The sequence below is a fragment of the Lynx canadensis genome, chromosome E1 (genome assembly GCF_007474595.2).
Source record: "Lynx canadensis isolate LIC74 chromosome E1, mLynCan4.pri.v2, whole genome shotgun sequence".
Lineage (NCBI taxonomy): Eukaryota > Metazoa > Chordata > Mammalia > Carnivora > Felidae > Lynx > Lynx canadensis.
This window is the reverse complement of record NC_044316.2, coordinates 30,984,299-31,001,133: the sequence shown is the minus strand read 5'-3', so window position 1 is coordinate 31,001,133 and position 16,835 is coordinate 30,984,299. Positions and strand designations below refer to the sequence as shown.

At 38.3% G+C, this 16,835-nt stretch overlaps 1 protein-coding gene across 3 annotated transcripts in view; it reads left to right on the top strand.

Annotated features, from left to right (window-relative positions):
* STXBP4 (syntaxin binding protein 4) overlaps window positions 1–16,835 on the top strand; it is a 166,212-nt gene that overhangs the window by 232 nt on the left and 149,145 nt on the right. For 2 of the 3 annotated variants that reach the window (XM_030295828.1, XM_030295826.1), the window contains exons 2-3: window positions 13,252–13,328; window positions 14,266–14,390. Coding sequence is in view for 2 of the 3 variants with exons in the window: in XM_030295826.1 (XP_030151686.1) it covers window positions 14,344–14,390 (47 nt within the window). In the remaining variant the exon portion in view is untranslated. The remainder of the gene's footprint in view (window positions 1–13,251; window positions 13,329–14,265; window positions 14,391–16,835) is intronic. The other variant, XM_030295827.1, reaches the window with a different exon arrangement.

Sequence of the window (16,835 nt, the reverse complement as noted above, 5' to 3'; positions counted from 1 at the left end):
CCCTCAGCCGCTGGCCGCTGCTTACTGCTCTGGACTTGAGCTCAGGGATCACCTCTTCCAGGAAGCCTGCCTGTGTTCACCACAGCGCACCACAACACTCCCACGTCGGCGTTTCCTCGCCCCCTGGGAATTGGCTTCGACTTCTCTGATGCCTCTTAACTTGCCCAGTTAAAAAGACCAGTTCTGGAGCAGAAAGACGTTGTCAAACGAGTTTGGCCTGAGGAGCGTGACCGAGATGCGAGGATCCTTTAAAAGGAAGGATTGAAAGAAATGGGGATGTTCATCTTGGAAAAGAACCCCGTAGGGGATGTAATACCTTTCTTCACTTGACCCACGGGACGGACGAAGTAGGAGCTGGGGGGAGCAAGAGGGCACAGGCTAGTTTTGCTGTAATGGAAGGAAGCATCTTTCTAGGAACTATAAAGTAGTGGGTAAAAAGCCCACGTTCTGAGCTCTGGCAGCTCCGGGGTCATACCTGCGTCACACTATGGCCCTGTGTCCTTAGGCCAGTTATTTGACCTAAGACGTGGTGGCCTTTTGTGTAAAATGGAAAGCATAATCGTAAATAAGAATATGCGTATAAAGTGACTTTCACAGTGCCTGAGACATAGTAAAAATTTAGTAAACGTTAGACTCTATTTCTAATGACTGGCACAGGTAGGATTATCCCCCGTTTATGGATGAGGAGGCCGAAAGCCTGAGACGTAAATAAATAACATTTATTTATTAAAATTGGTGTTAAATAACATTTATTTAATAAAACCATTTAATTTATTTGTAATTTTTCCATGGGCCAGACCGTGTTCAACCTACTTGAGGCTACAGCACAGAGAAAGTCAAACATGAATCACTTCTTTATGATAAAGTGTACTTTCTACTGAGGGACCTGGGAGATTATCAAGTAACAGATGTATAAATGAGGGAATTTCAGATAACAATCAGTACAGCTGGACAATAGAATAGGAGAGTGTGATTAAAAATAATGATGAGAAGAGGGAGTGGAGTCTTTCTGAAGATGTGACATTGGAGCCTAGTCCTGCCTCGTAAGGAACCTACCTGCACAATGGCAGTTCCAGGTCACACAGAGGCCCAGAGGCAAGAAAGAGCTAAATAAAAGAGCAAAAATGAGGCCAGTGTGTACCCAGCATAGGGAGCACGGAGAAAAGTAGTAGGAAATAAGGTCAAAACAGGTATACAGGGGCCAGATAATAGCCTTTTAAGCCACGTCCAAGGGTTTGGACTTTATTCTAAAAGTCCTAGGAAGCTATTGCAGAATTCAGGTTGATGCATGATCTGATTCACATTTTTTAAAAAACACATTGGTTCTGTTGTGGAGAATAGGTTAAAGGGAGCGGGGGCAAAAATGGAAGTAGAGCAGGTTAGAAGGCAGTTGCAGTGAGTAATGATGGTCACCTTGAGAGTATATGAGTAATTGATTAACTTGTAGGCACAGGGCCAGAAAATTGCAAAGCCGGTAACATCCAAGCATCTTCTGACTCTTTCCTCCTCCATCACAAAAACTTCAAGATGCTCTGCTTCTATAAATTTACTTGTATTAAGTCTGAAAATCTTCATCTCTCTCTAGCTTCATTCCTATACCTCATTGTCAGGACAAGACCTGACATATATTAAGTTTCTCACAACATAGACACAAACCCCACGCGAACGTTGGTGTCATTGAAGCCAACAATGCATTCCCTTCAACCGTTTTGTTTTCTCCAGGCACCCCTTCCACGTAGCAACAGGTAACCGTATAAATATGTCAGTAATAGTGTCTTTGTCTTGGCATCTATTATTTTGTTTTGTAATTGCAAATGAAACTATTCCTTTCCAAGGTACAGTAATCTTGATAGCAGTAAAAATGGTGTTGGCTGTAATTCTCATGAGTCTGAGTGTGCTTGTGATATTGCATAAATCATTATGATAACTAATGCTAAGTAATGAGTTCTACCGTGAATGGACTAGGAGCACCTCAGGGCAAGGTTAGTACAACCGTGTTTTGCAGGTAGAGGTGTTGATTACAAACTGAAAATATTAGGGGCTGGGCTGACATCTCAGACGTGGCACTTCTAATGTGTAATATTATTCTTTAGCAGTAAGTAATTAAACCTTGTGAACATGTTCTAGTTAGCTATGATCATGTTCAGTTTTACATAATAGGTAAAATTGGTTGTTATACAAACTATTTTGTGGGGTGAGGGTGAGCAAATTGCTTGAAGGTGGGAAAAGAAGGAAAAAATGGGAAAAAAATAGATACCATTTGATAGTCATATTTTAACCGATTATTGGTTTTCAGGCTTTGTGAAGACTTAAAGATGATTTTTTTTTGTTAAATTTTTTTAATGTTTACTTATTTTTGAGAGAGTGAGAGACAGAGTGTGGGAGGGGGAGGGGCAGAGAGAGAGAAGGAGACACAGAATCTGAAGCAGGCTCCAGGCTCCAAGCTGTCGGCACAGAACCCAACGTGGGGCTCGAACTCAAGAACTGCGAGATCCTGACCCGAGCTTCAGCCGACTAAGCCACCCAGACTCCCCAAAGACTTAAAGATTATAACGATGTATTATTTTTAAATGTTGATTTGTAAGTACATTTTTTAGTATTTTTATGTATCACATAAATTATGGAAATTGCTACTTAAATCTTAATATGTTAGTCACTGAGCTGCATTTCTTAGCTATTTGCCTAATAAAATTACTAGATCCATTTGGCAATATGAAACACCTAGCAAACAGTTGTTTATTTCGTTGCTACTTATTATAATAATTTCCTCATACCTAAAAGAGGAAAAGTAATGTATTTCAATAAATAGTAAGAGCAAATGAATTATAGTTTGCCTGAGAATAAGCTGGGTAATCACCGTTTCCAGTGATTGTGCACAGTGATGGCATGAAGTTGTCTCAGTAAGTCTTAACATTCTAGTTTCTTATTTCCTGGCAGCTTCCTTTAAGCCACAAGTTTGAAGAGCTACTCCATTTAAAAGATCTTGAATAAGTTTATGTAATTGACAGATCAGGTGAAATGAAACAAATTATTCATCTATAGAAGGCATTTTTTTCAAATAATATTTATCAAGATCAGGGCCAGCTTCATGGATAGGTCACCTGTGCAGTCTAAGACCCTGCTTTTGAAAGGACACTTTGCCCCAAGTAGATGGAATGACATTTTGACATAATTCAGGCTTAAGTCCTATCAGCCTATCTGGGCCAAGCAGGGTTAAAGGCAGAGACAGAAAACCAGGGAAAATGCAAAAGCAGAGAGCCCAGTCTCAGGAGGTAAGAGGGAAGAGACAAGGCAACAGGAAAATTCAGGTCTCCTAATAATAGGGTATATGAAATAATATCAAGCAAAATTCCAAGCTCCTCATCCTAGCCCATAAGATTCTACGTCATCTAGATCCTGTCTGCTTCTTAAATTTCACCTATTTCTCCCTCCCCATATTCACTGTGCTCTAGCCACACTTCTTTGTGTACTGTAAACACCCCAGATTTATTTTGCTGCCTCAAGACATTTTCCTGGAATACTTTGTCCCTCAGTTTCTCTCCTGGCTGACCTACAGTTTGGATCTTAGCTGGAATACCACACTACCCAGTCCAAATCAGCCCTCCTCTGTCCAGTCACATTTGCTCATGTCACCTTTGAGTATGTGATCCCCAGTTTGCTTTGGTGTTTCCCTTTTTTACTGTTTTTCTCTCAACACTAGAATGTAAGTGCCACGAGAGCAGGGACTGTGGCTTGTTCACCGTGTTATCACAAGCACTTAGCGTAGTGCACATGATTGTACTGGCTAAGTGTTTGGTGCACGAGTGCATGAATGAAAGCAAATAGAAGGCAGTCTGGTAGCATCAGGAAACTTCTGAGAGTAGTGAGCTGTTGCTCTGATGAAGATCTCATGTTTCCAGAAGATTGGGACTCCTCCTTTCAAGCAGTTTTCCAGTGTTTCCCACACGGTTGGTCTGTGTGTTAAAGGCAGATGCTATGTGTCCACCCCCAAGGCCAATGAGTAGCATTCCTGAGCTGCTTAGATTCTTGAAAACAAAACAAAACAAAACAAAAAATCACTGGCAGTGGTAGTAGTGCCTGTGGGTACAAAATAAAGACGATAGTAAAATAGCTCTCTTGGCCTTTATATCTTGATTTCCTGAAACTTTCATGTTACTAAAAAATTTTTTTTTAATATTTATTTTTTCTTTGAGAGAGAGAGAGAGCATGAGCAGGGGAGGGCAGAGAGAGGGAGACACAGAATCTGAAGCAGGCTTCAGGCTCTGAGCTGTTAGCACAGAGCCCAACACGGGGCTTGAACTTGTAAACCACGAGATCATGAATTGAGCCAAAGTCAGAGGCTTAACTGACTGAACCCCCTAGGCACCCCTCATGTTATTTTTATTGTAAAGTTTATTTTTATATATTTTGAGAGAGAGAGCAAGTGGGGGAAGGGCAGAAAGAGAGAAGGAGACAGAGAATCCCAAGCAGGCTCTGTGCTGTCAGAGCACAGCCCAAGGCGGGTTTAGAACACAGGAACCCTGAGATCATGACCTGAGTGGAAGTCAAGAGTTGGACACTCTATTGACTGATGCACCCAGGCGCCCCTTTTGAAAGATCAATTAAGTAGTCTGGCCCAGGCAAGGGAGCCATTCCTGATTATATAACCCTAGGATTATTTAAATACTAATGCTTCTCAAAGAATCTCTGCTGTGGTAAGGTATAGGACATTTTGCCACCCCGTTTTTTTGTTTTTGTTTTGTCTAAGTGTAATACTGAATCTATAGGTCTGACTTTACAACAAGACATATTTGTGTTAATATTTTAACATTAGCTCCAGCTAATCTATGAATAGTAAGCATTGCCAACTCGTCTGTCACAGAATCCAAATTTTTAAAAATTATTTAACATTTTTTTTTAAGTTTATTTATTTATTTTGAGAAAGAGAGCAGGGAAGGGGCAGAGGGAGAAGGAAAGAGAATTCCAAGCAGGCTACGCACTATCAGCCTGGAGCCCAACTCGCAGCTCAAACTCATGAACTGTGAGATCATGACCTGAGCCAAAATCAAGAGTCAGTCACTTAACTGACTGAGCCACCCAGGTGCCCCCCCACCCAAGATTATTTATTTGCTAACCAGCGTCATCATTCCCTCCTCTTCTCTTGAAATAACTACCTAATGTAGAATTTCACTCTCCAAGTACTTTTTTTCCTCCCCCTCAATTTCTTACAAATGACCTGATTGCCGGCTACCCTATCCCATTCATAGCCCAGACCAGTCTTAGAGGTGCATGCATGTTTTAAAAAGAAAGTCCTCCCCTCAAAGAACTGTGGGGGCTTGTAGTTTAGTAAGCCTGGAATAGAATTTGTGATTCATAGAACCAAAGAAGAACCATAAAGATCACTTTATGAGGGGGCACCTGGCTGGCTCAGTCAATTAAGCAGCTGACTCTTGGTTTTGGCTCAGGTCATGATCTCACAGTTCGTGGGCTCCAGCCCCGCATCAAGCTAAGCACAGAGCCTGCTTGGGATTCTCTCTCTCCTTCTCTTGGTGCCCCTCCCTTCTTCCCTCTCTTTCTGTCTCCAATAAAATTTAAAAAATACATAAACAAAGATCACTTTATGAATGGCCTTGTCATTCTACATATGGAGAAACTGGGGAGCAGAGTGGTTCAGTGTCTCCTCCAAGTCCCTTGGCTGGTGGGCAGCAGAAATGGAACTCAAACCCAGATATCTTAACTTGTAGGGCAGTCCTTTTCCCAGTGCAATGCACTTGTAAATATAAAACCAGTGGCAAGGAGAATTCCAAAGTGTTTTTTGTTTAAATGGACTAGAGATGGTTAATATGAGGAAAAATTAACATTAAATACTGTTTGTACTGTGAGTTTCTTTGCTATAAGTCTTACTTCTTTTTAAAAACCATAGCAGGGAGAAAGTGTCTTTTATTTTTACTGCTTACCAATTTGCTTACAAAGGAATAGTTATAGAAAGTATTTAAAGGGTATAGCCAGTTCTCTGGTATCTACCAGGTCTATGTTATTTTCTCTTTCACCTTGCAGAATTTTTTGATACCTTAGCAAATGGTGACAAAAGAAGAGCATGACATGAAGGGAAAATGACATTAAAGGAAACTTAAGTAGAAGGGGCTCATTTTCAATTAGATACCAAGAAGGGGCACTCATACCAGATTAACTGTTTTGATATTTTTTTCTTTATTATCAAAATAATATATCAAAGTATGTATCCTGTGTGTGGAACATCCAGATAATACAGAATAATTTAAAGAAGAAAATATCAAATACCGGTAAATACAAAATAGTAGTAATTTCAACTGTTGGTCATTATTGTTTACCTTTTAGCATATATTTTCCATAAATGTAATATGAAAAGGTGAAATAATTCTTTATATTCTGTTTTTACCCTGCTGTTGTTTTTCAGATACTTACATATTGGGGACTGCTTTCTAAATCAACAAATATGAAGGAATTCATCTGTATAAACATCTTTGATGATTATGTAGTATCATTGTATGTGGATAGATGGTATATTATCTAACCAGCCATCTGTTTGGATATGTAGGTGGTTTCTGATGTTTTGTCATTGTCTACATAACTATTCTTTGATGGTATACATGAACTAATGAATATTTTCATGTGCTTGCTGGATCACCTCTTGCCACCCATAGAGTATTAAAGGGACCTAGTGTCCTGCCTTTTGTAGGCAAACCTTGGACTTGGATTTTCCACCATTGCTGGTATCCTTTCTCCTCAAATTTCCTCATGAATAATGTGTTTGCTCTTTCATTTTTTTTCTAATCCTCTTTTTCTTACTGTTCCTAATTGTTTGTTAACTGAGCTAAATTTTCACTTTTGAGGAATATTTTACAAGTATGGCTATAAGCCATACTTAACATGTCTTTCTTAGATAGTTGTGACCTTAGTCATATCTTCCTGTTTGAACATAAAATCACGGAGTGCCCTGTGTGTTCTCATTGTGCTGTCTGGAATCTGGTTACTTTATGTAGCGTGTGAACCTGAGAAGACAATTAGATTGCTAGCCTGGAAAGGCTAGCAGTGTGTGTTCTCTTCTAAGAGCCTTCCTGAGCTCCTTTCTTCTCTTTTGTTTCCTCGATGATAACAGAAGCCTAAGCCCTCACCCTCAGTGATGAACTAGAGATCCCAAATTAGTTGATCCAGACAATCTGGTGATCTTCAAAGACACATAGATGTATTTGAGGCCAATAGCTTCTGATAAATCACCTTCCTTATTAGGTGATGCTGCTGATGGTGGTGGTGATAATGATGATAATAATGAAGGAGATGAAGGGACTGTGTGGGCTTACTATTAAGCCCACTAAGCCCACACATGCCTCCTTCATTGCCATCATACCTCATCCTTTTTCCCATCACCCCTAGTTACTTTTCACTTCAGAAAAAGAAATAAATGTCATTAGAGTTCTTTTCTAGCTTTTTAAATACTTTGAAATAAATAGTAGATGTTTTAAAGGCATTAAATTAACAACAAAAAAGATTAAAATACCTAGAAAATAATTAAATAAAAAATATGTGAGACCCACGTGAAAACAGCTTTACACTATATTCATATTGAAACACTACAGAAGATCACAAAAGATTTCAACAAATGGAAAGACATACCAAGTTCTTGGGTAGCAAGACTCAGCAGTATAAAGATAGTTACCAATGCTTCCTCCATTAACTTGTAAATTTAACATGATTCCCCAACAATTGGCATTATTTTGTTTTGTTTTTTTAAACAAGGTGTAAAACAACCAAAAATAACCAGGAAAACGGTTAACAAAAGAAGCAACGAGGGAAGATTGGATTTACCAGCTATAAAACATATATTACAAAGCCTCCATCACTGACATAGGCTAACAAATGGGCCAGAAGTAGGCCCAAACATTTATGAGTTTTGATGTATGGTGAGGGTCTAATTGCAGATCATTGGGAAAAGATGGATTATTTAATAATGTAGTTGAGACAACTGAGTGATCTTGGGAGAAAATAAGAGTTGGATCTCTACCTTACACACTAGGATGGATTCCAAGTGGATCAAAGATTTTTAAATGAGATCATCAAAATACTAGAAGAAAATATGAGAGAGTTCTTTAGAACTTGAGTATATAGAACTTACATTGGACTTAAAATCCCCAAATCGTGAAGGATTGATAAATTTAGCCATAGGCTTTTGTATGACAACAACAACAAAAATCCATAGCTAAGAACAAAAGGAGGAAAATATATTTGCAATTCTTAGTGCAGACAGAGGGGATAGTCTCCCTAGGATGTATGAACTCCAGAAACTGGACAGAAAAAAGCTAACAATGAGTAGAAAAATTGGCAAAAGATATAAAAATACAGTTACATGTGAACTATGTGAGATACAAAATGGTTCTTAAGCATAAAAAATGTTCAGCCTCACTCAGATTTAAGATCTTACAACAGGACTGTCAAAAATCCAAAAGTTATATAATACATGGGGTATCAGACACTGTTATTAGAGGGATGGTAAATTAGGGCAGTTGATGATTGAGGGCAGTTTGGCAATTTATTTAAAAATATCAAGTGTGTATAAATGCTGATTTTTGTGAATTTGTCATACAGATGAATTTGTGCACATGTGATGTGACCTGTATATAGAATTTTCATTGCAGCATGTTTATAATAGCAAAACATGTGAAACTACTTAAATATCTATCAATAAGGGTATAAATAAATATGGTCCCTCCATAAAATGGAATGCCATGCAGCTATGAAAATAAAAAAGAATCAGGATGCTTTGTAAAAATATGGAAATAATTCCAGGTTCTACATTAATTAAAAAAAAAACTAAACAAAATTTAAAAAAGGGGGGAGTGTTTGGATTCTGTGTCTCCCTCTCTGCCCTTCCCCTTCTCATACTCTGTCTCTCTCAAAAGTGAATAAACATTAAAAAAACAAACAAACAACTAACAGGTTGCACAGCAATGCTTATGGCATTCAGAACTACTGCATACATCAGAGAACCTATTTATATCATGGGTTTATAATCCATACCCTCAGGGATTGTACAGTGCACAGCATGAACAGCTGGATGCTTTGTGCCTGATTGTAGCTAATTTCTTAGTCAAAACAAAAGCAAAGGAATCAATATTTATTCATATTTGTTTATGCATAAAGGAGCTAACAGTATTCACAAGAAACAAAAACAGTGGGTACTTAAGTTATGTGGAAATGGTGTGGTGATAGATAGGATGGATATATACATCCATTACAAACACCTCATTGGGATTTTTAACTTTTTAAAAACTAAAAGACATACTGTTTCATTATCAATATTATGAATATTCATTCAACATTGCAATTTCATGAAGTTAATATTTACCATATTTTCTACCAGATGTTTTTATCCTTTTTTACCTTTATTTTTGGTCTAGTAAAAAGAACTTGTTTTAGAAAGTATTGAATGCCATCTCTTTGGGAATATAAATTATTAAGTCTGCTATTCACACATATTTATCATGGGCAGATTTTTTATCTCATGAGATTTTTTTTTTAAAGTTTATTTATTCTTGAGAGGAGGGGAGGGGCAGAGGGAGAGGGAGACACAGAATCTGAAGCAGCTCTAGGCTTGGAGCTGTCAGCACAGAGCCCAACACGGGGCTCGCACTCACAAACCGCAAGATCAATAACCTGAGCTGAAGTCGGATGCTTAACCTACTGAGCCACCCAGGCACCCCCATGAGGGTTCTAGTTGTGTAGAATTAAAACTGTTTTGGGGCGCCTGGGTGGCGCAGTCGGTTAAGCGTCCGACTTCAGCCAGGTCACGATCTCGCGGTCCGTGATTTCGAGCCCCGCGTCGGGCTCTGGGCTGATGGCTCAGAGCCTGGAGCCTGTTTCTGATTCTGTGTCTCCCTCTCTCTCTGCCCCTCCCCCGTTCATGCTCTGTCTCTCTCTGTCCCAAAAATAAAATAAACGTTGAAAAAAAAAAATTAAAAAAAAAAACACTGTTTTGATCAAAGTAAAGCTCTAATTTAAGATTTCTGGAATGGATTTTTTGCTTACAACAAGATTCTTTCCTGCAGTGTTCCACTTTCTCTGCTTTTGCTGACCTAACATTTTCCCTCTTATGAGTCACTAAACTAGAAAAACAATATATTTTTCTTGAATGGGTATATTTTTAGTAAAAGAATAAGAGTATTTTCCTTCTGTGTCATTCATTAATAATGTGAAGTTGTGGGGTGTGTGTGTGTGTGTGTGTGTGTGTGTGTGTGTAACATTATAGAACCCTTGTTGGTTGAGAGGCTTGCTAACTTCTAGAAAGAAAGGAGTAGGGAATAAATAGAAGAGAGGGAATGAAAAGGCACTTTATGATATGTAAGCTTTAAGGATATGACAATAGATATCTTGTTTGTTTAAAAAAAAAAAAAGCCTGCTGTTTGGATGGATAAAACTAAACACATTTCTGTTAGTTTAATCAGCAGTAATATCTCCATATAAAAGAGACAGCATAGGGGCACCTGGGTGGCTCAGTAGGTTAAGTGTCTGACTCTTGATTTCCACTCAAGTCATTATCTCACAGTGTGTGGGTTCAAGCCCCAAGTTGGGCTCTGCATTGACAGCAGGAAACCTGCTTGGTATTCGCTCTGTGCCCCTCCCCCATTCTCTCTCTCTCTCTAAATAAATAAATAAATAAATAAACTTAAAAAAATAAGAGAGAGACAGCATATTACTACTGTTAATACTCCTATATTTTCAGAGAATGACACTTTTCTACAAATTTCAGTTTCCCAGCATGCCATAGTGGAAAAATATCGGGTTTGGAGCTAGACAGAACTGGATTCAAATTCCAGTTTATAACTGGTTAACCCTGTGGTCATGGACAAGTCACATAGCTTCTGCACGACATTTTCATTTACGTAAATGTCTTTCATTTATGTAAATACAAATATGTAATACCTGCTTTGTGGGGCTCCTTTGAGGGAGTATAAAATCCTCCAACATGGTGCCTGGCCATATTGGTGTTCAGTAATGACAACATTCTGGGCAGGCTGGCCTTCCCCCATGCTTCCCCAGCCCCCTGTGCGCACTATCAGAGCACTTAGCACCCTCCTGATGTCTGTTTATTTGACTGTCTCTGGAGATAGACTGTGCTTTTTTTTTTTTTTTTAATTTTTTTTTTTTAACGTTTTATTTATTTTTGAGGCAGGGAGAGACAGAGCATGAACAGGGGAGGGTCAGAGAGAGGGAGACATAGAATCTGAAACAGGCTCCAGGCTCTGAGCTGTCAGCACAGAGCCCGATGTGGAGCTCGAACTCACCGACCGCGAGATCATGACCTGAGCTGACTTCAGACGCTTAACCGACTGAGCCACCCAGGCGCCCCTAGACTGTGCTTTTTAAGCTCACCTCAAGCACTTAGGACACTGTCAGGCATGTTAAGCGAATAAAATAATTTAAATAGGTAAATTTTATTTTAATAATTTAAGTAGAAATATTTAAAACTGCCTTGTTAAGTATGACATTATATGAAATCTGTTGTATAGTTTAACAACGACATAGCCATTAGACGTGGGTATGTTTCATCACCTGGGGACCCTGTGTCCAGTAAAGACAAATCACCACTAGATGGGGATCTTACTCACTTTGGCTTCATTTTTCTGCTGCTTTTGATCTGCATGCTTCCCCTGTTCCTGTTGCTTGCTACCACAGGGACTGTGAAAGTTGAAACAGGATTTTAACACCCAGGCTAGTGGAACAACACTATGTTAGGTTCCCAGAAGATGTTTGGCTCTTTCTTCAGGGTCTATTCAAATTATTTACAGCAGAATCTGTGATTTCTTCATCATTCAATGGTTAGTGAAGGGCTGGGATGATCCCCTTGATTTTAGTTCTCTGCCTCAGTTTTGCTCTTCCTTGAACTTTGGGTCCCCTAGTCCTCAGCCTGTGTGGGATTCTGCAAGATAGTTTTGTCCTGCATTTCTGTCCAGCTGTTTCCAAGGCCAGAATTTTGCTTTGAGTCAGTTACTGGTGTGCTGAGTTACTGACTTCCTGTAGCTCCTCAGAGGTATAGCATGCCGCCTCTGTTTACCCCGGTGCTTTGTACGTATATTCCGATTTTCTCTGTGTGTGCTCAAACTCGAAAATATTTAAGAAGGCTTGCCCTAATTTTCAGCTTCTTCAGCCTTCCTTTATCCGTTATCACCTCCCTATTTTTTGTCTTCCAGAAATTTGTTGAACATTTAATCTGATGGCTCTTCTCCCATTTATTCATGTACATTATGAATTTATACTCTTATAAGTGGGCTCTCTGAAGGGAAGGAAGATATATGCCAAGGTCAAGCTTCCCCTTTTTTTGTTTTTAGATAATTTTATTTAAGAAAAATTTATTGAAGTATAGTTGACACACAGTGTTTCATTAGTTTCAGGTACACAACATAGTGACTCTACAACAGTACATTATGCTGTGTTCACCACACGTGTAGCTGCCATCTGTTGCCATACAACATTATTATAATATCATTGACTGTATTTCCTATGCTGGACTTTTCATCCCTGTGATTTATTTATTTCTTGCTCATTTCGTAACTGGGAGCCTGTATCTCCCACTCCCCTTCATCCATTTTGCCAGTCTCTACCCCCCACCCCACACCCCCCACCAGCCCTTCCCCTCTGGCAACTGTAAATAAAAATCAGATTCATCAGGTTTTTAAAAATTTAGCTTTATTAAGATATGATTGACTTGTAATAAACAGTACCTATTTATAGTGAGAGAATTTGGTAAGTTTTGACATGTGCATTCATTTGTAAAACCATCACTACAGTCAAGGTAGTTACTGTACCTATGAAGAAACTAAGGCCTGGAGAAGAAGGTCACATTGGAATCTAGGCCTATCTGATGTCAAGGTCCACCACACTCTAGGCTTTGAAGTCTGAATGCTAGCTAGAAAAACAACCACTATTTCTCACTTGTGTGGGGAAAGCACACAATTTCTGAATCTAGCTATTCATTTCTTTAATAAGAGGGTTGTGCTAAATGTTCCCAGTGGCTTTTAAGGTTCTGTACTTTATCCATATTTCTTATGCAGAGATGGTAAACTTCTGTTCAAATACAACTTTTTTTAATTAAATGAAACTGCATCATTCTTTTCAATTTTCACAGTGGAGCCACATGAGACATTAAAATCATGTGTGTGTGTGTATATATATATATATATATATATATATATATATACACACACACACACACACACATATTTTTTTTTCTTTTCACAGGAAAGTATTTAAGAAGCTTGTGGAATGATATGATTCAGAGTAATATTGGATCTACAAGAAGTCCCTCAAGATAGTTGGTATGACAATAGGAATTTCTGTTTTTTTCAACAGTGTATTGTATAATTATCTTACAGATATTCTGACTATAAACTTTCTAGCCTGGGCGCCAGGGTGGCTCAGTCAGTCGGTTGAGCACCTGACTTTGCCTTAGGTCATGATCTCGTGGTTCATGGGTTCAAGCCCTATGTCAGGCTGTGTGCTGACAACTTGGAGCCTGGAGCCTGATTGTGATTCTGTGTCTCCCTCTCTCTTTCTGCCCCTCCCCTACTTGTGCATTCTCTCTCTCTCTCTCTCTGCCTTTCCAAAATAAATAAATAAACATTAATGGGACTTCTGGGTGGCTCAGTTGGTTAAGCATCTGATTTTGGTTCAGGTCATGATCTCACTGTTTGTAGGTTCAAGCCCTGCTTTGGGATCTGTGTTGACAGCTCAGAGGCTGGAGCCTGCTTCAGATTCTGTCTCCCTCTCTCTTTCTTCCCCTCCCGAACCAGTGTTCTGTCTCTCAAAAATGAATAAAAGCATTAAAAAAATAAAAAATAAATAAACATTAAAAAAAACAACTTACTAGCCTTGTGCTCACAAGAGATATTTGTCACAGTGTTTTATTAGTATGTGATTTAAGTGTATTAATGGTGGAAGCTATATAGTTACCTAAAGCTTAACTGTATTTTTCATCTCTGCCAGAAAATGCCAATTTTATATAGATACAGATAATGATGTGAATATAACCCTATAGCTATAGCTATCTCTCTCTCTCTCTCTCTCTCTCTCTCTCTCTCTCTCTCTATCTGGAGAACTGTCTTTATATTTCTTAGATATTATCAACCTCTAACATGTCTATATAAATGCATATCATTTACATACCAAGTGTATGTGATGTTTTTATGCAAAATTGAAATCGAATTTGACTACTCTTAAGGCATGAAAATTTATTTTCTACTTCTCCATTCTTAGGAAAAGAAGAATTTCTAGACTCTTCATCAAGATCTTCATTTACACAGTGGTTAAATCCAAGGCTCCTGTGGTAAAATCATGAATAAAAATACACCTGCTGTGGTATCATCCAGTCTACTTGAAAAGTAATTTTAAAATTAAATGTAATATGTTTTGAGCTACATAGTTTGAAATATATAGAATGTTAATGAGCTTTTAGTTCAAAATTTTATACAGCTAACTGGTCTAAAGCAATAATTAGGAAGTTGATCAATAATTACTTTCCAATGTAAATCAATGTATGGGATAAATTCTGCATTCTTTTTTATAATTCTTTATAGAAATTGCTTTTTAAAAAATTTGATCTGATATTTTGAATATTTAAAATATTTTATGATTCAAGTATCAAAATAAGATAATGTAAGATTAACTTTTGCTGAGTAACAAACCACCCGAATTGCCTTGAAACAGCAAGCATTTATTTTTTCTCGTGCTTTGGTTGTTCTGTTATGTATCGGATAGTGTAGGATGGCCTCATTCACATTTCTGGGGCCTCATCTGGAAAGTCTGGATGGCTGTCTCTCTGAACCTGGTCTCATTCTCCAAGAGGCTAGCTCACGCTTTTTCACAGGATGGTGGAATGGTTCCCAGCAACAAGCCCAAGTGTTTTTCAAATGTCTGTTTCCCTTACATTTGCTGGTCTGTCATTGACTGAAGCAATTCAGATAGCCAAGTCCAAATTCAAGGGGTATAGATATAGAATCTACTTTTTTTTTTTAATGTTTTTATTTATTTTTTTGAAGGAGAAAGAAAGAGACAGAGCATGAGTGGGAGAGGAGCAGAGAGAGAGGGAGACAGAATCTGAAGCAGGCTCCAGGCTCTGAGCTGTCAGCATAGAGCCCAACACGGGGCTCGAACTCACGAACCGTGAGATCATGACCCAAGCCGAAGTCAGATGCTCAACCAACTGAACCACCCAGGCACCCCTAGACTCTACTTTTTAATGGAAGGAACAGTAAAGTCACATTCCACAGGGCATACAGACAGCGATGGGAAGAACTTGTGGCCATTTTGCAAACCTGTAACTCATAGAATAAGGCATTCTTGTCTTTCATTCACTCTGTGCCCTCATTCTTCCTATAGATAACCATTTTTATTTTTGGTTCTTTCCCTGTGCTTCTTTTTGGATAAGCAAATAATATACATATAAATATATACACATGTTTTATATATATATATATGTATTTGTGTGTGTATATATATACACACTTGAGTCAATATTTTTACCTCAAAGCTATTATTCATAGTAAACACATGCACATTAGCCCTTCAGCTCAGGTTCACAGGTCTTCCCTGGAGAAGGATGTCAGGCTGGTTAAACTCAGGATGTCTTTCTCTGACATCACCTCCTGAGAGCACTGGAAAGTTCTGGTATCCAGGGGTCACCAGCCAGGCTCATCTGTGGTGTGTGCAGAGAGCTCCATGCACAGCTTTATGCTCTGGTGCTGAACAGTTTTACTTTCTGGGACAGCAGAGAGTTTTGTCCAACTACTTAAGGCAAAATCAAGGCCATGGGAAAGAATCATATGACTGAGTCAATATGGCCCCAACATCCAGACTCCACCTCCCAGTTTCCACTCACCAGCATATTCTTAACAAAAAGGTGGCATATTATATATACTCTTTGATCTTGCCTTTAATATATATATATATATATATATATATATACATATAAATTTTTAAAATTATATCCTGGTGGTCTCTTCATATCAGTCTATAAATGTCTTTCTTGTACCTTTTGTAACTATGTATTCTATCCTATCAATTTACCATAGTTTATTCAGCCAGCACCTTATTGATAGACACCCATTATTTGCAGTTTTTGAAGATTTCAAATTATGCGAAAATAAATAACCTAGTATACACGTAATTTTGTATTTTTTTGCCAGAGTATCTTTGGGATAGATTCCTAGAAATGGGATTTCTGGATCAGAGGGTAAACATAGAGTTTACCAAATTCCCTCATTAGAAGTTATGCCATTTTGCATTCCCATCAACAATGTACAAGAGTACCTCTTTTTCCACAGCCTTGTCACTGGAGTATATTGTCACAGTTTTAAATTATATGTTGATATTGTAAGTAAATAGCAATATCTCTGCCTAGTTTTAACTTGTAATTCTCTGGGATTAAAGTTGAGCAGCAGAACTATTTCTAATAGCTAAGAAAAAGTAAATAATACAAAATTTTAACATAAGGGAGTTGTAACATAAGGTCCTGGCAAATAAATGCTGTACAAAATACAGAAATTCTGTTGACAATTAGAAAAAGAGGGATCCTTTACTGAAGCACTAATATATGGTGGAGATTATGAGTATCCCCCATTGAAGGAAATTTGCATTTGGAGGGTTTAAGAGGTTATACGAGGTACCTAATGAGGTGCCTTAATTCCCCCTCTCCCTCCTCTCTCTCAATTCTAGGCTTCATTCTTTTATGCCCTTATAAGCTAATATTCCATCAAAAGTGGGCTGAGCTTCTGAAATCTGTAACAGTGAAACATTGTGGACCTAGTCCCTTCTGCCTCTTTTTCTAG